This window comes from Mauremys mutica, chromosome 17 (genome assembly GCF_020497125.1).
Source record: "Mauremys mutica isolate MM-2020 ecotype Southern chromosome 17, ASM2049712v1, whole genome shotgun sequence".
Lineage (NCBI taxonomy): Eukaryota > Metazoa > Chordata > Testudines > Geoemydidae > Mauremys > Mauremys mutica.
The window spans coordinates 27,019,213-27,041,587 of NC_059088.1; the positions used below are offsets into that span (position 1 = coordinate 27,019,213).

Here is a 22,375-nt window from a genome sequence, read left to right on the forward strand (position 1 = left end):
TCTTTCTTGCCCCTCTTTTTAATAACGCGTTAAAAGGAGGTTTAATGGGGTGTTTGCCGTGGTACTAAGCAAGCTGAGATCTCTCTATACCAAACCCCGAACCTTGTTTACTGCTGGACAGTTTCAGGGTCATGTTAACACCTCTGACACTTTGGTCCATCTAAAGCAATACGACAGCCCTGTTCTATGTTTGTACCGTAGCTGGTGCTATGGGTCCTGGTCCACGAGTGGGGCGCCTAGGCACTATATAATTATAATATTAAGGCCCTACTTGAATTGCGGGATGATTGTCAAATAATCGCGGCTGAATTGTGGACAAGATGTGGAAAAGTAATAACGGCCCTTTATTCATTGCGGTCGTTTGGAAAAGCCAGAGAAGACCTATTTGTTTAAGAAATATTTGCTGGAACAATATAAACACTCAAGTATTATCTTAGGCCTGCTAATTTTTTTGATAACCAGACAGTTTGCTGCAACTAAATTACAGTCATTAACGCACGAGGTTGACAGCGGGAGTCTGGGTGGCTGGTGGCCGGGGGCTCCCGCTCTCAGCTTCCCAGCTGACAAAATTGCAGCGGAAGCCTAATATTGCAGGACCCACAATTTCCACAGTATCGCAAATGACGTAGAGCCTTAATTTTAATGTTTAGTAGAGGTGAAGACGAGCGGTTCCAATTACTCCTTCTAAGGCAGATTGCCTTTAACTTGTCACCACCAAATTTCATCTACCATCACACTGCCCATTGGACTACAGACGGGGAATACAGGTGCAGTTACCCTGAACTGTGACAGCTGCCGATGCGTGAGGTCACTGCGCTGGTAGGAAATTGATTAGATCAAATATGCCCAGATTATGCTAGCATGTGAAAGACGTGGTTTCAATTCCTGCTTTGCTACAGACACTTTGCGTGACCTTGGGCAAGTCATTTACCAACCGTGCCTCAGTTCTCGGCCTGTAAAATGGAGCTAATAGCAGGGCCCTGCTTCACACAGGCACTGTGATGCTATTTGCAGGTAAAACTAGCGTAGTGCTCAGAGACTGTAGTGCATACAGCAGATGGTCTCAGGCTGGCGCGCCCTTTGCACAGCTGCCACTAAGTGAATTCCTGCAGGCTGGCTTTTCACATGTTCATCCTGCGTGGGCTTAAGCAAAGCTGAGGGGCTCAATCCTGGCTTGTGTGGCAATAGGAGGAGGAAAGGCCGCAGCAGCCCACCTAGCAAGAAGGCACAATGCCCTCGTGGGTCCTGACCAGACTAGACTGTAAACCCTTAACTCTGACCTCTATTTGGGGCTTACCTTAGAGCTCCTAAAATCTGAGTTTTCATTTTTTTTAAAGTAAGTTTCTAGCCTTGTGGTTGCAGAGAAAATCTTGAAAACATGAATCGAGTGACTAGCAGTGCCGAAGCAAAGGGCAAAGAAAAAGACCCGAATGGCGGTTATTTTTGTTTTTACAAAAATCTCCTGATTTATAAGCCAGTCTCATGATATTGTGGGGCCTGATTGATGGGGTTTGGCTGCTGCTCTCTTGACATGTGCGGTTTACACGGGTCACTCTTTATGTTCATGGGATGTGATGTGTCTGCGAAAGTGTGAGGTTGATGGTTGATGGTTTGTGTTACAGTGGGAGTGAGAGGAATAGGGGTTGTGCTTCTATTGTCTGTGAGCTGGCAGCACTATTCGTGATAAGGGAAAGGGAGCCTCCCAGTCCTACTGGTCATTTCTTTGCATTTCAGGAACTGAATTGGGTGAGTTTTTCTTGGCTGTTACTTAACATTAGCTTTTTGTTTTGTATTAACTCTCCAGCTATCTAGATATTGATCAACATCACAGTCTATTTACCTGTGAGCTGCTGGAGAGCTGTGCACTAAAGCATTAAGCAGTGTGACTCTGAGCACTTTGAATACTTTCCACCCCAAGAAAAAAGGAAAGACACAGCAGACTAAAAACAGGAAACATGCGTGGTTCCACGGGCTTGCGTCTTATTTGAATACACCTGGTTTTACTGTATGTGGTGTCAGCAGACCTTTAAATACTAAGTCCACTGCAAGCAAAGTTCCATGCGTTGAGAGATGGACTGCAGTGAATGCATTTTGCTGATCATTTCTTTTTGCTGTGCTGGGGGTATGTATGTTTTCCTATGGTTACAAGGCTTGGTGCAAGTTGATTTGCGAGTGTATGCTGTTCAGAGCTATATGTGACAATTGCTTTTATCATGTATGAGGCAGATGCAGCTGTGCTTTATAGCCAGAATACAAATCTGCTTTAAAAAGAGGAACAGCTTTCTGAAGAGGGTGTCTGGATCATATTGTTTTAATATGTGGTGGCTCACAGGACTGTGAAGGGAGATGAGACCCAATATAGAGAGATTGATCTGTATATGTGCAGCCAGGAATCATTTTACAATGTATATTAGAGCTGGGTGAATAATTCGTAACAAAGCATTCGGTACCTCTCTCTGCCCCCCTTGCTCAGGGTGTGCAGTGCCTTATTTCACAACTAGTCCCGTTGACTTCAATAGAACTATTTAGAGAATCTGTCACTTACTGTGATTCGCAGGGAGTCCTGGTCTGTGACTGGGGGTCCAAGATGCTACCACAATAAATAATAACCATGAATGGATGCCTAGGAGGAATGGGGTGAGAGTAGCACTGGGGAAGACAGAGGCTGGCTGTCAGGTGAAGTTTACAAACGGTGAGCTCTGCCGGTCAGGCTGTTGAATGGGGAGGATCAGCCCCAAAGTTTACATCACTTAAAACTAGATGGTTCGAGGTGCTAGAAATGGTTTGTGTCAAAACCTCCGTGGAACAGCTTGTAGGGAGCCGGCATGCACTGGCCAGGGTGATCCTGGTGGGACGGATGAAATTACCCTAATTCTGCAGGTGTTTGCGATCTCGGATCTCTATGCAGAGAAGACTCTATTCTTTTCAGGGCTCTGGAGATGGCTCTACTGGCTACTATCTGCCCAGGGATGCATGTGCCGTGTCTTGCTAAAGGGAGCGTGTGTCTAGTGGTTAGATTGGAAGTCAGCACTGCTGGGATCTGTTCCCAGTTTGCAGGGGACGTGTGGCTAGTGGTTAGAACAGGGGGAATGGGCGTCAAGACTCCTGGGGTCCTATTAGGATTTTCCTGTCATTCGGGGCAGGGGTAACAACTGTCAAAGGTGAAGATTAAAAAATCTTTCCTATTATTTGAAGATTATTTAAAAAGCAAAGTACGTGCAGGACAACAAGGATGTGCCTCACGTCAAACAAAGCAACGGGAACCGGAGCTGAAGTCGATTCTCTCTCTGTAACTCTGTTGTTAGGGCTTAGTGAGGATGCTTTGCACATCCCTAACCCCTTCCATTCATGGGTCTCTAAACCCTTTTGAGGCATTAATGACAGAGCGGCTCAAACTCCTTGGGAGGGCGGCCAGTGATAGTATCTCCATCCCCAGAAGGGGCGGACCAGGAAGGCTGACAGATTGCCCATAATTACACACCCAGGCAGCAGCAGAGATGGACACAGGACCCCTGACTCCCAGTCCTCTGCTCTAACCTAGGCACTAGTTCAGAGCCAGATCTAGAACCCAGGAGTCCAGACTCCCACGCGCCTGTTCGAACCACTAGGAAACATTACCAATGCGCAAGACACCGTCTACTGAACGTGCTGAAATACGGGGCAAAACAAAATGAGTTAAAGAAAAGGAGAAGACCACGAGACAGCCTCCCTTTGGAATTTCTCATTGGTTTGGCTGCTTCAAAACTGGCTCCATACCAGGCGAATACATGCTGTAACTTCCCCTTGGGTTTTTCTGTGCTGGGAGCATACCAAAAAAGTCCCACATGGCATGAGAGCTGCTTTAGACTCATTGCCTGTCTCTGGTCTCATCCTTTGGAATGCTGCTGGTCCTGGACTCGAGCTGGGTCTTAACCTGGATTCTGTCTGACTCGGTTCTGCCTGTTGTCAGAGTTCAGATGAGAAGCCTGCTCCATGCTGGATGTGCCCTCTGGCTGGGGACTCTGCCCTGGCAGAGGGATTTTCGAGATGATCTAACAGGGCTTTTCCATCAGTCGCTATTAAGATCCTAATCACAACACACCATTCTAGGGCCTGGTTCTCATTTACACTCTGCTACTAGCATAAATGAAAACCAAGCTTGTTGTCTATTCCTGCCACATCCTGGGAACACACAGCTACATGCTAGGTTGCCTATTTTGTGATGGTTTGTGGTATTTACTGAAATTGTACAACTGTGTGTTTGCAAACGAGGCCGGATGGGGATCTGCTGGCTGGGCGGGAGAACCCCCCTTTGTTGTTTTTCTGTGTGGGGCAAACCCCCTCCTCTCATGGAAATAATTCATAGGAAAGAGCGGGCAGGAAAATTAGTTGTTTTTGCTTCCAGTTTAACTGACAACAACAACCCAGTCAATGATGAGCTGGCATCCCTCACGACTAATGTTTCCTACAAAAACAAAGCGTCGGTAAGCAAGAGGCCAGGTGAACGTGAATCATTGTACCCCAGGTAATGGGCGGAAAGGGGCTCTCAGGGACTTCCCCCCGCTACGGAGGGCTGAGGCCTTCACAAAGTTCTCTCCAGGAGAAATGGACAGTCCTGGGCATTTTTCACTGACCCCAATCTATGTATCTGTGCGTGTGCACGCACACACACATCCACACACACATACACACACATACACACGCACACACATCCACACACGCACACACACATGCACACACACACAAAGGTTTAAAATTGTTTTTATTAGCTGTGTTTTTCCATAGCGCGGATCAGTCCATTGTCTGAGCACCTAACGAGCGTTCAGCCTGACAGCAGCCCGGAGTGAAGGAGAAGTTTTATGATCCTCCGCTCACAGATGGGGGCCTGACATTTGCCAACAGGCCTTTTGGGTTCCCAACGTGAGACACTTGGAAGGCACTTGGCTTTCAGAAGGCAGGTGCTCGGCACTCTGACAAGGCAGTCCCTCTGAGCTGCCTCACGTTTCATGGATTTTAAAAGGCCAGAAGAGACCATTAGATCCTCCAATCCCACAGGTCACTCAATTTCACCCTCTGACCCCTGTACTGAGCCCAATAACTGGTGTTTGGCTAAAGCATTTCTGCCAGAAAGGCCTCCAGTCTTCATCTGAGACGTCAAGAGACGGAGGAACCACTGCTTCCCTCGGCACTTTGTTCCAATGGTTAATCGCCCTCCCTGTTAGAAATCTCAGCCTTATTTCTAAAGTTGGGTACCCAAAATCATGAGCCATTTTGAAAATCTTAGCTGGGGAAACTGAGGGCCAGAGCTTTGCCTAAGGCCAAGCAGGGAGTGTACAGCAGAAGCAGGAATTGCATGTGGGTTTCTTGGTGTGCAGCCTAGAGCCTCAAACACACTGCCCATCTCTTGCTAACGGCTCCGTTCCATCGGCCACTCACTGCTGAATTCCATCCGCTGTGAGATTTCATTGCAAACGTTTCGCAGCGCTCCCTTCTCGAGAACTGAGCCCAGGCTAATTTTAAGAGATTCAAGCGATGGGTCTCCCGCCTGACCCCACAATCTAACAGACCTCGCTCCAAGGAGATTTCCCCGGGAGACGCCATCCAAATTTCACAGTTTCAGCTCATTCCTCCTGGGCATTGCTCCTTGTTCCACCCCGAACAATTCCCCTCCTGTCAGATACTCACAGGCAGTGAGCTGTCTCCCTACCCCCCTTGCAGTGCTGGTGAATGCCTGCAGCCCCTCATACTAAGGTTCCATTTAGGGTGAATGAACCAATCGATGATGCAGGCATGTTACAGACACGTGCTATAGATGAGTGGTTTCCAAGCTGTGGTCTGCGGACCCCTGGGGTCCGTAGACTATGTCTAAGATTTCCAGTGGGATCCGCACCCCCATTTGAAATGTTTTAGGGGTTCGCAAATGAAAAAAAAGGTTGGAAACCATTGTTCTACATGGGCCTAAGCACATCAGCTGAAGGTATTCTAGCAGGCTGGGCTGTATAATCAGCCATCCCAACAGGTCATTTATTGAAACAACTGGCTTCTCATTTATTAACCTTTCATCAGCTATTCATAGATAACCCTTGCAACAGTCATTTTTTCTCTCTGAACTCATTCTAATTTGTCATCCCCTTCCTGAGCCCACAGTTCCCAGAAAAAAGCACAGTAATCTAACTAAGCCTCATGGTGCCAGGGACTGTCACCCCAGCTTGGAGTCTGTCTCGGAATTGCTTTGAGTCAAGCAAAGGCCTTCCCCTTCATCCTGCGCTTAAAGGCCACCCCAGAACCCTGGCAGGTTTCGAACGTCTGCTCTGGATGCCTTCAAAACAGGGCAAGCGCCACTCATCAGCGAAGACGCTTTGATGCTTCATTGAGTCAGGGTCTCTTTGCACGCTCTGCTCTGGCTTTACAACGGAGCCTTCGTCCGACTCCGAACACAGTTTTTATACCGGTTTAGCTATTTCATTTAGGACTGTGAGTTTTAATTCTACCAATGTAGTTAGCCCAGTGCCACCCGGGGTAGTTATACCAGTACAATCCTGGTGTAAGTTATACAGGTGCCTTGGAAGAGTAAAACGTATTCCCCTTCTCTGTATTCCTACAGAGCACGTTTCTACCTGTCTAACTGCATTCACACTGGGGGATTGTATCGCTTTAACTAACCTGCCATCATTAAAGCGGTACAAGCGGTGCGTGTAGACAGGGCCTTGGTGTGATTAGCAATTAGCCTCTCAGCTAAGCAGAGGACTGGTGAAAGCAGCAGGGACATCATCAAAGAGCTGCCTTTTCTTCTGACAACCTAAAAGCACTTGAAGAAAACCGTTGCTGAAAATGAAAACTTTTTCGCTTGTGTCGATTTTTCGAGGGTTTCCTGTCAGCCTGTGAAGGGAGCGGGGTTCTTGGTACGCGAACCAGCCCAGGCGTCTACCAACTGGGCCAGCCCCTGCCACCCTGACCTGGCCGGGCAAGCATTGCCGCTAATTTCAGTGCGACCATGGGCCAGATCCTCAGCTGGTGCCAAGCGGTGTCACAGTGCTACATCAACTTACAATAGCTGGGCTCTGAGCCGTTGACATCAGTGGAACGCTGGCCAGACGGCACGTGCTGGGGGTCTGGCTGCCATTGACTGCAATGGAGAACAGCCGAGTGACACCAGGTGCAGATTTCTTAGAAAGACGCACGTTGCAAGGGTTCCTGTTTTTAACCTACTCAGATAGAGATGGAACATCCATTGAAAACATTTTCTGTGTCTTGCCCGAACGGGCTGGCATGTTCTTGGCCCTGGCGGATATTGGGGTGTTCCCAGCATTGGACTGCCCGCCAAGCATTCTCGTTAATACAAATCGAAAGGTCTGTCTACACGCACTGCACTACACTGCACGCTCCTTTCAGCGGCATGTGGAGTCCGTACACCGCATGCCTTATAGCCCGGATATAAACAGCTGTGCAGCCAGCGAGGCACTGCTTAGGCAAGTAGAATAAAGACATGCTGAACCCTAGGGTATGTACCCTACATTCTCGCTAAATACCCAAGCTGGGCCTCCCTTGTCTACACTGTGATTTTGAGCAGCCTACTGTTCCCCTTGCCTTCCCACCGCCAGAGCCGTTCATTGCCACATGTCGGCAATGGTTCCTTCTCGGGAGCAGGGCACGGAAGGGAGAAATTCAGAGCAGCACGAGCAGACCCCTGATTCCTCCTTCCACCAGCAGCGCCATCATCAGCCTCTGGCCCTCACTAACTGTGCGGTGCTGGATGGTGTGCTGGGGGCAGAGCCAAGACTGCGCTCCGCCCTGCCCACTTGTCTTACTCCCCCTTGTGCACAGTCAACCTGTGGAACTCCTTGCCAGAGGATGTTGTGAAGGCCAAGACTAGAACAGGGTTCAAAAAAGAGCTAGATAAGTTCCTGGAGGGTAGGTCCATCAATGGCTATTAGCCAGGCTGGGCAGGGATGGTGTCCCTAGCCTCTGTTTGCCAGAACCTGGGGATGGGCACTAGGGGATGGATCACTTGATGATTCCCTGTTCTGTTCATTCCCTCTGGGGCACCTGGCACTGGCCACTGTCGGCAGACAGGATACTGGGCTAGATGCACCTTTGGTCTGACCCAGTCTGGCTGCTCTTAAGGAGCAGCAGTGCAGCCCAAGACACAATCACACGCTTAGTAATAGAACAGGGCTTGCTAGTTGGTGGAGTTTGAACACCAAACTTTTGCTGGCTTGTTGCCAACTCTTGTAATTTTATCACAAGTCTTCTTTTTGGTGGAGGGGGAGGGAGGTTTCTTCAAACCCCAGGTCCTGGAGTCACGTGATTAGGTGAGTATCTCCGCTTTCATTAGAAAAACTAATGAAAGTAAGTTTCTAGCACTCCTCTTTGTGGAGAAAAGCTAGAAAAGGAAGCCTGACAGTAACCCTAAAGGCTCAGCAAGCCGATGGCAAATAAAAGAGCTCCAGAATATATAACTTTTTAAACATCTCATGATGTTTTTTTAGGTCTGACTCGTGATTTTTGAACTCCTGGGGTGGACGATGCTGTGTACGTTGCCATCTGTAAAACATCAACTCATGTCTGCGCTAACTCTGTTTCATTGCTCCTTGTAGGCATGAGCTCTGGGTTGGAAAAAACGGTCTATGGAAGCCTGGGGGGCCCATCGCTGCTGAACATAACGCCCGAACTTCAGAATTTTACTGTGCAATTTAGAGACGCTCGATGGAAACGAAGTGCATCGAATGGAGGCACGAAGACATCTACCTTTCTAGCTAGCTATGATGGAAAAAATTATACCAATTACATGAAGGAGCGGATCAAGTTTCATCCCGACAACTTCTCCTTGGAAATACTGAAAACCATGAGAACGGACGCAGGGCACTATGAATACACAGTGACCAAACACTCTGAGGAACAGTCTTTGCAGTTCCAGTTGGAAGTATATGGTAACGAGCACAGTATTCGTATGCAGGTTTGGGTCCCGATAGCTGGTCTGGCTCGGTGGCTGGTCAGTTGCTAGGAGAAAAGGCCATTGGCATGATGAAAATGGTGCATGGTTTCAGTGAGTCCAGCCTCGGGAGTCCTGGCGGGAGTGGGGCAAGCGCACTGGCTGTGGGAGGAGCTGCTGCCTATTCCAGTCCCAGCCTCTCCCTGCAGGGGGTGCTGTAGAGACCCTGGCACTCACCCACTCCAGCAGCCTCAGCACCGTTCACACCCAACGGCCCACACGCCCTTTGGCACCCAGCCGCCCTCCTCCCCACCTGCTAGAGACACCCCAGCACCCAGCCGCCCTAGTGAGAGTGCCCACGTTTTGTGCAAGCCTTGCTCGGGGCGCATAATCTGACATGCAGGGGTATATGCAAATTATTCACAAATATGCAAATGCGCTCTGGTATAATTTGCATAAAACACTACTTATGGAGGTGCACCAAACTCGGCAGCCAGGGGAGGCCTTAGCGGCTAGAACTGCCTGCTCAGTCGAATGGCGCCGATGTTGCTGGCGTCTAAATGCCCTGGAGAGGGGATGACCCAGAGCAGGCCTGGGAGCCGCATCAGGCCGGCGGCATTTCACTCAGGGCTGTCAGTTCCATCCTTCCCCAGATAATCCATTCGTCTCCCCTCCTCCTTACTCTCTGCAGAGCGGGTGTCCGTCCCCGACATCCAGATGGTCAGCAGGACCCTGGGGAACGAGAGCTGCAGCATGAACCTGAGCTGCGTGGTGAACAGCGGGGACAACGTGACCTACAGCTGGAACTGCAGCGAGGGCAACACCTCCCAGCTGCACCCCTACAATGACAGCTTCCTGCACCTCTCCTTCACCCCGGGGGAGGGCAGCGTCTCCTGCTCCTGCACCGCCAGGAACAGAGTCAACCAGCAAACCACCAGGTTCAGCTCCTCGGTGGAGTGCAGCAACAAGACAGGCGGTAAGTGGGGCTGGAGGAGAGAGGGGCAAATCCCCTCTGACTGTGCAGTGCCTGGGCCCTCCGGGGCCAAGGGCCGCTTGGCTGCTGGCTGTGCCGGCACCAGGGTTTGGGTCTAGGGGCCAGATCCCCAGCTGGCGTAAATCAGCTGCGCCAGGCCTCGACCCAACATCTTTACCTTGCTTTGGGTCTTCCGTGCACGCTCTGGATCCATCTCCACCCTCAGAGACAGGGATGGGCCCGTGTCTCTGAGCTCAGAACTGAGCCCCGGGCCCTGCCAACCTGGCTTAAACCCACGGGCACCACCCAAGACATGGGCATTGAGACTGGCTCAGAAGGAAGCATTGGTACCTAAGCGGGCCAGATCCTCAGCTGGTGCATAGCCGCACAGCTCCACTGAAATCAACAGGCCTGATTCTCCTCTCACATGGGCCTGTGTAAAGCAGGACTAGCTCAAAGGGCCCATTTCAGCAGCCAGATTGCGGGCCCCGGGCATTCAGAGCTCTGGGCAAGGAGCCATTTGTAGGGGTCCTACAAACCCCAAAACTACACCTCATATTCCTGAGTTCCATGTGCTGGCACCTTATCTACTCACTATTTACGTCTAGACAGACACGGGCACTGGTCCGTTTCCTCGTGGGGCTGAGGGCCGAGGGCTGATTTACACCCAGGTCTTTTTACACCACTCCGGGTGCATAAAGCAGCCTTAACAGGGACTGTGACGGTAATTTGCATCCACTTTAAAGACCTCTTTGCCCTGCGGGAGCTTTAGTGTAAATAAAAATCCCGCCTCTGGTTTCATGGTCGCTTGGTTTCCAGAGCTAATCATGCAGCAGCCCCGGCCACCGTACAGTAAAGCCCAGGGTTGGTTATAAATCACACCTACTGCAACATTAAATCCTCCGTGGGAACTTCCTCTCCACTAGCCTCTGGGGGAGAGAGTCTCTCTCTCATTGGGGTTTTTCTGTCACCTCCTTTATGACGCAGGGGACTTTTATGGGGTGTTTTAATGAGACATTTAAACCTGAACCTGGGACGTTTTTCTCTTAAGGCTCCATTCCTTTGAATTAACATAGTCGGACCCAGATTTCTACCCTGCCCCTTGCTGTCTTGTGTTGGGGGAGGGGGGAAAACCATCCCCTTGTGACCAGCCGGACCAGGCCCTTTGCAAACATAGACCGTATCACAGTCCTGCCGCAACGGTAACTAGAGCCTCAGGGCTGGGAGCAGAACCAGCAGAGACATACAAAAAGACAATAAGGAGTCTATGCCTGATTCTCATTCACCCCCAGGCCTCTTTACGCCTCCTGGGAAAGGGACCTTGGAGTGAGTGGGAATCAGATCCACGGTTGTTTGACACTAAGACCCGCATTGTCTCCTTGGTTCCTTGTGCTCCCTGCTTTGACCTGTTGACTCTTGTGGTCTCTGTAGATTGGAAGCTCTTTGGGGGCGGGGCAGTCCCTTTGCTCTGTGTTTGTGCAGCGCCTAGCGCCATGGGGGCCTGGTCTATGACGGGGGCTCCCAGACACCCCCCAATATTAATAACGAGAGAGCAGCGTTCGGTGTAGTCCATCCTCCGTGGCGTCACCCCGCTGCAGTGTAACGCCAGCGGGAGCTTGGCAAGCCGGCTGTGGGAATGGAGTCAGGCTGCTGTAAAACCAGAGCGAAGCAGCAATGGGTGGAGCAGCTCCAGGCGTTTGGCACCTGACTGGGACGTGTAAGAATTCGGCACATAGGACCACATTTTAAGAGCGCTTGTAAGCGGGTGCTCTCACCTCTAGGGTGCCCCCTTGTGCCTGGACACGGCGTTACAGGGACTTCGCCTCTCCCGTCCTCCTCCCACAGCCTTGGCCCCGCAATGGCAGTTCCAGCCAGTGTCTTCTTTCGACTTCTCCTCGGGGTCGTCAAGGGCCCGGCCCTCATGCCAAGTCACGCGACAGTTTGCGCCCCTCCCGGGGTTACTAAAGCTCCAACTTAAAGTGCACGAACAAACAACGTCCACCTCTCTGTTCTGTCCCGACTGGACTCGGCTTCTTGGGCCCGGCCGAGGTTCTCCTGAACGGCTTCCTCCCCAGCCCAATTCCCCCCTGCTCCCTCCCCTACGCTACCTCAGGGGGTGCCTCAGCCTGGCCTCCGGCAGCTCCTCCCAGAGCAGAACTCGCCCTGTTCCCCCTCCAGCATCCTCCTTCCTCCACTGAGTTCCCTGCTGCACCATCGCTACTCGGGTCACTAATTAACCCTTATGCTGCCGGCTCATCAGTGAGGCTGACGGACAGCAAGAGACTTAGGGTTGGATTTTTAAAGGTATTTAGGTGCCCAACTCTCATTGGTTTCAATGGGCATTGGGTGCATAAATACCTTTAAAAATCCAGCCCCTAGTGACTTTTGAATTTCAATTAGATTTAGGTTCTTAAGGCCCAGACCCTCAAAGGCATTTAGGTTCCTAATGTCCTTTGAAACCAATGGGAGTTAGGAGCCTGAATACCTTTGATAATCTGGCCCTTTTGAAAATGGCGCTTAGGCTCCTAAATCACTTTTGAAAATTTTACCATGGTCTAGCAAAACACGCGCGTGCTTAACTTTAAGCACACGAGGAGCCCTAGTGTAGACAATGGGTCTGACGCTCAGATACACTGAAGTCTATACACGCGGAAAGGGGTTATAATTGACTCCCGCTTTTATGTCGCCTTTACTCTGCCAGAGAGAGTCCCAACGGGGCTATTTACACACTTCAAGCAAAGCCTGGATTGGGGCCTTCCGTACCTTCTGCTGATGCTGCACTTCCTGTGTTTTCTGTCTGTTGTACACAAAGATAATAGACCGCGATTAAAGAGATAAAGGAAGCGGCAATGTGATCTTAAAGCTGCATGAGCCCTCGCTCCTGGTTAACGATCACCTCCCCTTAGAACAGGGACCAGTTACTGAGCAGCTTCTTTTCTTTGTAAATCACCTTCCAGGCTTGCTCAGGAATGAGCTCTTGGAATCCATCGTGCCAATAGCCATTGTGGGCGTCCTGGTCTTCGGTGCAGGGATCGCATGCTGGCTGAGACACAGAGGTAGGTTTTCAAGGCATTGGGAACTTGTTACGGTCTTAGGCCAAGTCCACCCTGCAAACCTAACTTCCGTCGGCATAGAGCCGCCGCAGTCATTACAGCGCTCGTGCGTGGCTACACCGTGTGCCTCGTGTCGGCCGTGCACGTCCTCAACCAGCAATGCTTGTATCGATTGCACTGTCAGCATGGGGCATTGTGGGACAGCCCGTGAAAGCCGGTAACAGTCGATGTAAGGCCTGGAGTGTCTAACCTGATACCACATCGACCGAATGACATCGCCCGTGACTCTACGCCACTCGGGGAGGTGGCGTTAAGTCGGCGCAGCAGGACAGTTAAATTAGCGGGAGCCAAATTTAAGCGTGGATACTTCCACAGTTAGGTTGACATAAGCTGCTGCGCATCGACCTAACTCTTGAATGTAGACCAAGACTTTGTCCTAGTCAATGCCAGTTTTTGTACTGGTATAACGCTTCCAGTTATGGCTATAATCATTTATACCAGTACAACCCTAGTGATACTAGTATAAAGGTATCTTAGGGTATGGCTACACTTACAAATCTGCAGCGCTGGTAGTTGCAGCGCTGGTCGTCCAGCTGTGCAGGGCCAGCGCTGGTGTGTGGCCACACTCACAGCTACCAGTGCTGCAGTGTGGCCACATTTGCAGCATTTGCAGCGCTGTTGGGAGTGATGAATTATGGGCAGCTATCCCAGCATTCAAGTGGCAGCAACGTGCTTTTCAAAAGAGGGGGGTGTGGGGCAGTGTGACAGAGACCGGGGGGGAGGAAAGAGAGAGTGGATTTTTGGAACTGACACTGTGCAAAATCAGAAAATTTTCCCACCCCCTTACTGTTAACTGCAAACAACCTGCATCCAACATACTCTCTTTCCCCACTCTGCCCCCTCCCCCCGTTTCTCTCAAGCAAAGCAAACACTCAACCCCTGTGAATCACGCAGGGAGGAGGATCTCATTTGATTGTTCACAGATTGATCACAGCAAACAGGAGCTGATAAGCAGCTTCCGTAGAGCAGCTCCGGTAGCAAGGGAGCTCCGGAGGTTCACAACAAAACAAAGAGAGGCTGCATAACAAAACAAAGGGAGTAATTTAGTTAAAAGCATTCTGGGATACACCTTATACCCTGGAGGCCAATAACAGCGCTGGTGTGTGGCCACACTTGAAGACCAGCGCTGCAGCACCAGCGCTGCAATCCTTATTCCCCATGCTGAGTGAGGTGTACGGCCAGCACTGCAGCCAGGGAGTTGCAGTGCTGGAAGTGCCCTGCAGGTGTGGCCACTTACTAATTGCAGCGCTGGAAAGCCTCCACCAGCGCTGCAACTCGCAAGTGTAGCCATACCCTTAGTATCTTAGTATAGTTTATTCCCCTTCCTATACAAGAATAAACACTTTTCCTACTGGCATAACTCCGTCCACTCTAGTGGGGGGGGGGGAGTTGTAGCACTATACTCCAATATAGTTAAAGCTGTACAACACTTGTGTTTAGATATGACTTTAGGGTGAAATTTATCCCTGTGCAAAGGGCCAGCACACAGTCCTTGCACCATGTAAATCCTCCTTCATTAGCCCGTGGAACTCATTGCCACAAGATGTCGTTGAGGCCAAACATTTAGCAGCATTCAAAGAGGGGTTGGACATATACACCAGCTAAAGAGAACATCCAGAGTTTTGTCTCGCTAAGGTACTTACCTGGCCCCCATCACTGCAGCAACTGAGCCCCTTACAATTTTTAATACAGTCATGCCCGCAGCACCCATGTGATGTAGGGATGTGCTGGTTTTTTACACATGGGGACCTGAGGCATGGAGAGATTGTGGCCAGGCCTACACTGGAAAAGCTTTGCAGGTATATAGCTATCCTGGCAAATCTTCCTAGTGTAGATGCAGTTTATGCGGCAAAAAAATTGCTTTTGCTGGTGTGACATATTCTGGCTCCTCAAACAAAATAAGCCAGACCCACAAAAGCACTTTTTTGCTGATGTAATTGTGCCTATGCTAGGGCTTTTGCTAGTTTTAAAACATCATTAAAAATCATACCCCTAACCACATGACTACTCCACCAAAAGGTTCTAGCGCAGACCTGGCCTTCAACATCCGGTGCTTGGCCACTGTCAGATACAGGCGAGTGGGTTAACTAAACCCTGGCTCTGACCCAGCCTGGAAATGCCTGCATGCGTAGGTTTTGTGCTGCGTCTCTGCACATGGGTAAATTTCACCTGTATTGAGCAGACTAGCCGTGCGTTCAGTTTCAAGGGAACTCCACCTAGTAGTTTATTTTAGTTTTAAAGAGAACAGACGTCTTATTTTCCACCCAGCATACGGAGGCAGGAAGGAAGGTTAAAAAAAAAATGTAACCACTCGAATATCATTTGACTCACATACTTCATCATGTGCTCTTGTGATATGATCTCCTCTCATGACTTCAAGGGGACGCGAGGGATCCTAGGCTCGATATAGGTATCTCGCGTACATCTTAGATAAATAGAAAGGCATGGTGCAACTTGTGCTTCGCCTTGTGCAGGCACTTATATTAGTGCGATGTGAGTGCAAATCAGAAAAATAGTGTTTCACACCCACTTTGCATAGGAGCAAATGACTGCACAAAGTGCCAGGCAATGGGTGATCCATCTAGAAGTTGTAGTTTGGGCACCTCATGTGCCCATTGTTCTCTATAGGCCAGGCACCTGGTTGAACTACATGTCCCATGGTGCATGGCTCTCTCCCATCTTCACGAGGGGAGCAGATAGAGCATAGGAATCCCTGGGCAAGGTGCATCATGGGAAATTAAGTCCAGCCAGAGAGTTCAGCCCATGAAGACGAATGGGAGCATAAATCATCCGGAACCACAACTTCCATGAGGCCATTTTAAATAGACGTGTTTCAACTTTTGGCTTAAATATTTTTTTTCACTATTTTGACAAACTATTGGAATTTTCTGTCAAAAGCAGGCACTTTTCATGAAAAAATTTGTTTAGCCGAGAGCCTCAATTTTTCTGTCAAAAACCCATATGGATGGAAAATTTTTGACCTGCCCGGTCCGTCAGCCTTTCACAACACCCAGTGGAGTTGATGGGGGATGTGGCTGGTTTCAGGCGGCTGAACGTCCAACAGCTTGGGAACTGCTATCTTAGAGGAAGCCAGAATTTCATTAGGGCCTTATTCTGCTGATGAACGCTTAGACTGCCGGCATTGTGATCTATTCTGACAGGTCCTTGCCTGGATCTCTACAAATCTAGATGGCAAGGCTGACGTGGTCACATCTGTGTGTCTCCTGCCCTAACAACCCTTGCAATTGTTTTTCCAATCAGGCCAAGAAGAGCATTCGCAGCTGAAGGAGGAAAAGGAAAGTTGTACAATTTACTCACAAGTCCAGAGGGTGGAGGTGAGTCATGGCCTTCCAATAGAATCTCAGGGTTGGAAGGGACCTCAGGAGGTATCTAGTCCCACCCCCTGCTCCAAGCAGGACCAACATCAACTAAATCATTAGAAGGTTAAAGTCCCATCTACCATGTGGGTGAATTTTACCCTGGGAAGAGGGCCACACGGCTCATGTATCACTTACATCCTGCTTCGCTTGGGTCTGAGTTGTGTATAGGCATTTCTGCACAAAGGGGAATTGATTTTAAACTGCATTAGCGTCCAGCTATATTCAGAAAACTCACGATGTTCACCTAGCTTAGGGTTGCCAACTCTCCAGGATTGGCCTGAAGGCTCCAGGAATTAAAGATTCATCTTTAATTATGAGGAGGTCAAGCGATGAAATCGCCAGGAATCCATCCAACCAAAACTGACAACCCTAACCTAGCTCCTTCCTGCTCCCTGTACCTGCGCCCGAGTCGTGAGTCGCTGAGTCTTCTCATTTTACTGCCCTGAAGAAGGTTACGCCCTGTCTGCCGAGCAGGGACAGACGCAGCTATGCAGGGGGTGTGATGGATTCCACTCCGCCTTGCGCAGCCGCCGCCAAATGGCCTGGCCCCAGCTGTTTTCACAGGGGTAATTTTAGAGAACCGTCTATGGGTGTCTGCACTGCAGCTCTGTGGAAGCCGGGCTTATGGACTCTGTGTTTCCAAGCCCACGCCTGAGCATCCAGGATGTATCATAAACCTGGGCTTCCAGTTGCTGGACCCGGGGCTCACAGCCCTGCTAACCCATCCGCACTGCACGACGCAGACCTTCTGACTCGGAGCTGCAGCTTGAGCTGGGTCCGTGCTGCAAATGACAGGGCCTGGATCTGAGTCCCAGCTGGGCTTGGGCTCTGACCATCTCCTTAGCAGGGTCCCGCGCGCTCGCTGACCCATCAGACGGATTTGTGTGTGGATGGAAAGGGGGCTGGGGCTCACACTGAGTCAATGCCCATAGCGTGGGGTGTAGACATTCCTTATGGGGCACGGGGACGTTCATGCAGCTCTGAGGGACTTGAGAACTAGCCCCATGTTTCTCACCTCTCAGTGACTCCCTGATTGAGTCACTAAGAGGACGTTTTGTGCTGGTTTCCTAGCAGCCAGCCCAGCTACATTCCCCCCTGGGCAAGCCATGCTGAGTTCTCCCCTTCTTGCAAATCACCCAAGGTTCTGCAGGCCAAATGCTGCCCTCAGCGACCCCTGTGCAGCGCCTGACACACCGGTGCGATCGCAGGGCTGAGGGGTGGTCAACGAAAACGCTTCCAAGACCCCCCCATAAGGAGAATCTCGCCTGCTGCAGCATAAATACTGATAACATCAGATACAGATCTGAATGGAGAGCAACTACCCACCTCATAGTTTCGTACTGGAAGTGGTTCCTGTCCACCACTGAGGTCATTTCCTAGTTCAGTGAGAGTTTACCCAAAACGTGGCTCTGCTCACTGGAGAGTCTCAAGGAGAAGGCAGCTCTGCGAGCCTGACACTTTGGCCACTGGGTGTCGATAGAGGCTCATCACTGAATCCATACATAGCGGGGACCAAAGGATGCACTACGAGATCAGAATCAGGGGTTTTTTTGTTGCAGAAGCTGAGGTGGCTAAAGCAGGCTGTCAGGGACTGTGTGCAGTGCCTGGGGATTTCGCCTCTGGGCAGCTGGCTTGGCACCCCGCAGCAGTCACGCTCCAGCGAGATGAGTTTGGTTTCTGGCCAGGCACTGGCAGGCAATGGGCCATAGCTGGGAGCTCTCTGCATGTCCCGCTGGGAGAGACTGGGGCTGGAGCAGCAGGGAGACCCTCTCTGAGCATGCAGCCCCTCCGCACATCTGGCCAGTTGTGCTAGCTGGTGGTGGTGCAGAGAGGCGTGCTGGCCTGCATGTTGGCCTGGGGGAATCTAGCCTGTAATTCAGTGTAATGTCAGCTTCATCAGAGAGAATTTCTCCCAAGACCCTCACAGTCACAGGTGGTTTCCTGGCTCACTTTTGAGCGTGGTCTCCAGGAGGCTGAGGACTGCAGCTAGCACATGTGGCTCTCCCCATCTGAGCAGGAAGTGGTGGGTTCCTTCCGCTGAAGATGTTGGGCTCACAGTTTTCTCTCTTTGCACAGCAGCAGAAAAGCTCTCGCTCCCCTCCTGTGGTGAAGACCTCTGAGTGCACCACCATCTACGTCTCCGCCACCGGGCTACCTCCAGACCCGGCTCAGGTGAGAGGGAATTTGTGCATTTCATTGCTAGCCCCGCAGTTAATGCCTCCCCTTGGCTGGCATCAGCCATCCCCTCCTCACTCCTATTGCATCCAGCCCTTCGCTGTAGGAGCAGATGATGGGTCACAGAAAAGAGTTTGGGCCCGATCCTCCACTGGGTTCAGTGGAGTTATTCCTGACGTACATGTGCCGAGGGGCTGGCGCTGCTGGAGGTGCAGAGGGGCGTGTCTGGGGACGTTTGCCCGACTCGTTCGCTGGCTCTAGACGCGTCCAGCCTGGGAACGCCGGCAAAGCCCCGGGAAGCGTTTTCAGCAGCCGAGCTGGCTGTTTGCACACCAGCCCCGCAGCATGCGGTGCCAGCGGGTTTTCATCCCTGAACGTCCAGCCCCACAGCACAAATCTCTGACCCTGAGCTCTTAGATAGTAACGTAGGATGAGTGGGGACCTCCTGGGTCCCGGAGGCCTGTCCCTGCTCTCTCAGCCACCCCCCTCGCAGAATCTCATTCTTAAACTTGATCAAATTCCATCCTCAAACCAATTGGGTTATTATGCAAATATTTTAACTAATATAGCAAAATTAGCTTGGATAACCATTTTTATGCCTATAAACAGAACACTTTTCCCACTGAGAATTCCCATTACAGCCTAGCTGACATTGATACTGGCCTATGCTATTTTACTCTCCTGTATTGTGTTTTTGTTTTACACGTTAAACTACGTAAAATGGCTGTTATTAAACACAGATGCTGTAAGCTGTTGTTTTGCAATGACCTGAAGTCTGTCTCTCTAGGGTGAGGCACTGGACCATTTCAAACCATTCCAAGCACAAGAGGCTGCTACTGAGAGCCTGCCCCAGAACCTCCCTCCTCCGATGGTTAGAAATCTTCTCACCTCCAGCCTCAATTTGCTCCTGGGTGGTTTATCCCCGTTTGTTCTGGTGCCAATATTGTCCTTAAGTTCAATGGCTCTTCCTGGTGTTCCCCTGCTGTATGCACACAGGGCAGTGAGATTCCCCCCTCAGCCTGCCTTTGGCTAGGCTAAACAAGCCTCTCTGGAACGACCAGCCCTCCATTCCCCGGCTCACCCTGGCAGCCTTTCTCTGCCCCGCTCCAGTTTGAATTAGATGGCAGCAGTAGTAGGCTATTATCTTCCAGTGGCCCACCACATTGACATGCACACGCACTCTGCCTTCTTCCTGCAGGGCTGGGAACAGGACAGGCAATTCTTGAACTCAGCTCCCCGGGCTGATGGGCCAGCGGGTGCTTTGCTTCCCGCTCCCTTTAATGCTGAAAGTGGCAGCCGAAGCCATGGGGCTGCAGGGGGGGTTGTCGGCGCCTCAATCCATGTGCATTGCTTGGTTTGTGCATTCACTGTCTGCTCTTGCTCTGTTTTCTTTCCCAGCCCCCAAATCCAGGGGTGACGACCATTTATGACACCGTGATGCCTGCAACAAGCCCCTCCCCGGGGAATGTGCAAAATTGTAGCCGCTCTGGAGACACCGACGGACTTTTCCCCTGCCCGCAGCAGAAACCCATCTCTCCAGCTGGCCAAACTTTTACCCACGTCCACGCGAAATCCCACTTGGCTCCACAGAAACGGGATAAAACTCCACCGTGCAATAGCGGGTGGCACAACGTGTCTCATCCAAACCGAGACCCGCGGCTGTAAACGAGAGTCACAGAGTTCGTAACAGCAGAGCAGGGGGGAAGGATCCAAGTGAGGCGAGACACCCACGAGGGACTTTGCTATTGACTTTACGTGAGAGGCGCCCAAAGACAACCACGATGGGCGGCCGTATAAAACCCCAGGTTGGACGGAGCGAGGGACAAGCGCAGGAAAAAGAGGGGAGGATCGCAGGTGAGACTGGCTAGGCGAGGAGACCGAGGGAGATACAGAAAGGCTGCTCCCGGTGACCGGAGCTGCATAGGAGAAGGTTCTCTCACCACCAGCAGCCAGATGGTGCAATGGCTCCGGAAAGAGGCTAATGCTGGAGGACTAGAGGGGAGCAGAGACACTGAATCTGTCTATTGCAAGTTCCATGGAGGGTTTGAAAAATAAAGTGAACTGGATCCTAAGGGGCTGATCCTCAGCTGGTGTAAATCAGCCTAGCTCCCTGGTCTGCAATGGAGCTACAGATTTACATCCTCTGTGCATTTGGCCCATGTGAATGCTGTCCCTGTGTATTATCACCCCACTGCTGATAGGATAGAAATGTTAGACCTGCCTCTCAGTCCCAGAGCAGGAGCAGGCTCCATGGGGATTCTCCTCTGGGCAGGTTAATCTTGATTCAATCAGCTTCAATTCTCCCCTGCCTGCTTCTGCATAGTGAAATTCACCCCGCACTGAGGTCCAACATGAAGCCTACACTCCAGTTTGATCTTAAATCCCCCCTGCTCAATTCCCCAAACAAGCCCTCACTTGTAATACTGGCTCTGTCCGCAGTGGGGCTTGAACCCTGGATCTCCAAGCATGAGTCGCCCAGCTCTGTTATAAGCTCACCAGCCTTGCTATGCAGACCAGCCACCCCTAGATGGGGACAGAGTGGCACATTCCGTAGTTGTGGTTTGCACATAGAGCTGATTGGAGAAATGTCCACAAAACCGTTTTCCATAGGAATGTGCAGTTCTACTGACATCAACACGCCATGCAAAGTCAGATCAAGTTTTTGCTGGAATTTCATTTCAGAAGAAAACCAGGAGGAGAAATTCCAGTACTGTTGTAACGTCCCATTCTGACAGTTTTTGGAACACAGCATTTCAGTTCTTCGTTGGGAAAGGACTTTTCATTCTGAATTATTTTAAAATTTTGCATCAGATATTACAATGCATCTCACGTATTTGCGTTCTGCGACGGTATTTTTAGAAAAGCTGAACTCAGAATGAAATGGCATCAAAGCAAAATGTTCCGAGTGCCCCCAAGCAATTGCGATTTGTCATTTCAATTCAGAACAAAGCCATATTTTGAAATCTCGTTAAACAGCGCATCCACCTTGCACATGGCTCTAGTTACACAGAGCCCTCGGGCCAGCCCTCTGCGCAGGGGTGAGTTTCACCATCAGAGAATAGACAGCCCCTCTCAAGCCCAGAAAATGTCCCAACCATGGGCAGACTCATTCCTGACGTACTTACCCCTCTGACCTGTGAGAAGGGGGAGGGATAGTCTGATAAATGACACAGACTGTTTTTAAAAGGTTCTCCTGTTGCATTAACTTGGGAGGCAACATGGTCTAGCAGTCAGAGTGCAGTGACTAAGCAGCCAGCTTCCTGGGGTCTTGTCTTAGCTCTGCCACCAATTCTCTATGCGACCTTGGGTGAGTCCCTTTGCCTCCCTGTGGCTCAGTTTTTCCTCCGAGCTGTAAAATGGGCATCATGATACCAACATACAGCATGGAGGGAGAATCAACGTTTGTAAATTGCTTTGGAAACCTCAGAGAACAACTTATGTTATTTGTGCAGCGTGAGCTGACTGTGTGCGCCAGCTATAGGAAAGGAGAAAAAAATAATAATGCACTGACAATAAAATCCTCCAAAGAAATTAGTTGAGGTTTTAATTGCTGAAAACCCAACCTCCCCGCTTGGAGACAGCTCCAGCCGCGGTCTTTCACATCCTCCTCTGCACCTGGGTCTTCTTCCCTCTGCAGGTTCTTGTTCTGTCCAGACTCATGTTTCTCCAGGGAGGCAGCGGCGCCTGCAGGCCCAGAATGCTGAAGTTAGAGCGGCGCTCAGTTTTGTTAGTACCGACCTGTGGCTGCGGGGCTGCTCCCTGCTGCTAGGAAGGTGCAGAGGTGATGCCCTTTGTGCTTCTGCAGAGGGGAGGTGGGAATAAG

At 50.6% G+C, this 22,375-nt stretch overlaps 1 protein-coding gene across 2 annotated transcripts; it reads left to right on the forward strand.

Moving 5' to 3' along the window:
* Window positions 1-2,025: 2,025 nt before the first annotated feature.
* On the forward strand, window positions 2,026-22,070 carry SLAMF1 (signaling lymphocytic activation molecule family member 1). 2 transcript variants are annotated; one of them, XM_044991191.1, is made up of 8 exons: window positions 2,026-2,122; window positions 8,577-8,909; window positions 9,603-9,887; window positions 12,842-12,940; window positions 16,259-16,332; window positions 18,454-18,549; window positions 19,340-19,423; window positions 19,951-22,070. In XM_044991191.1, exons 1-8 carry the CDS (start codon window positions 2,071-2,073, stop codon window positions 20,215-20,217), a joined length of 1,290 nt encoding a protein of 429 aa, XP_044847126.1. In that variant the 5' UTR covers window positions 2,026-2,070; the 3' UTR covers window positions 20,218-22,070. The 2 variants fall into 2 exon arrangements, with proteins under 2 accessions (XP_044847126.1, XP_044847127.1); XM_044991192.1 differs by having other exon boundaries at window positions 18,457-18,549.
* The last annotated feature ends 305 nt before the right edge of the window (window positions 22,071-22,375 follow it).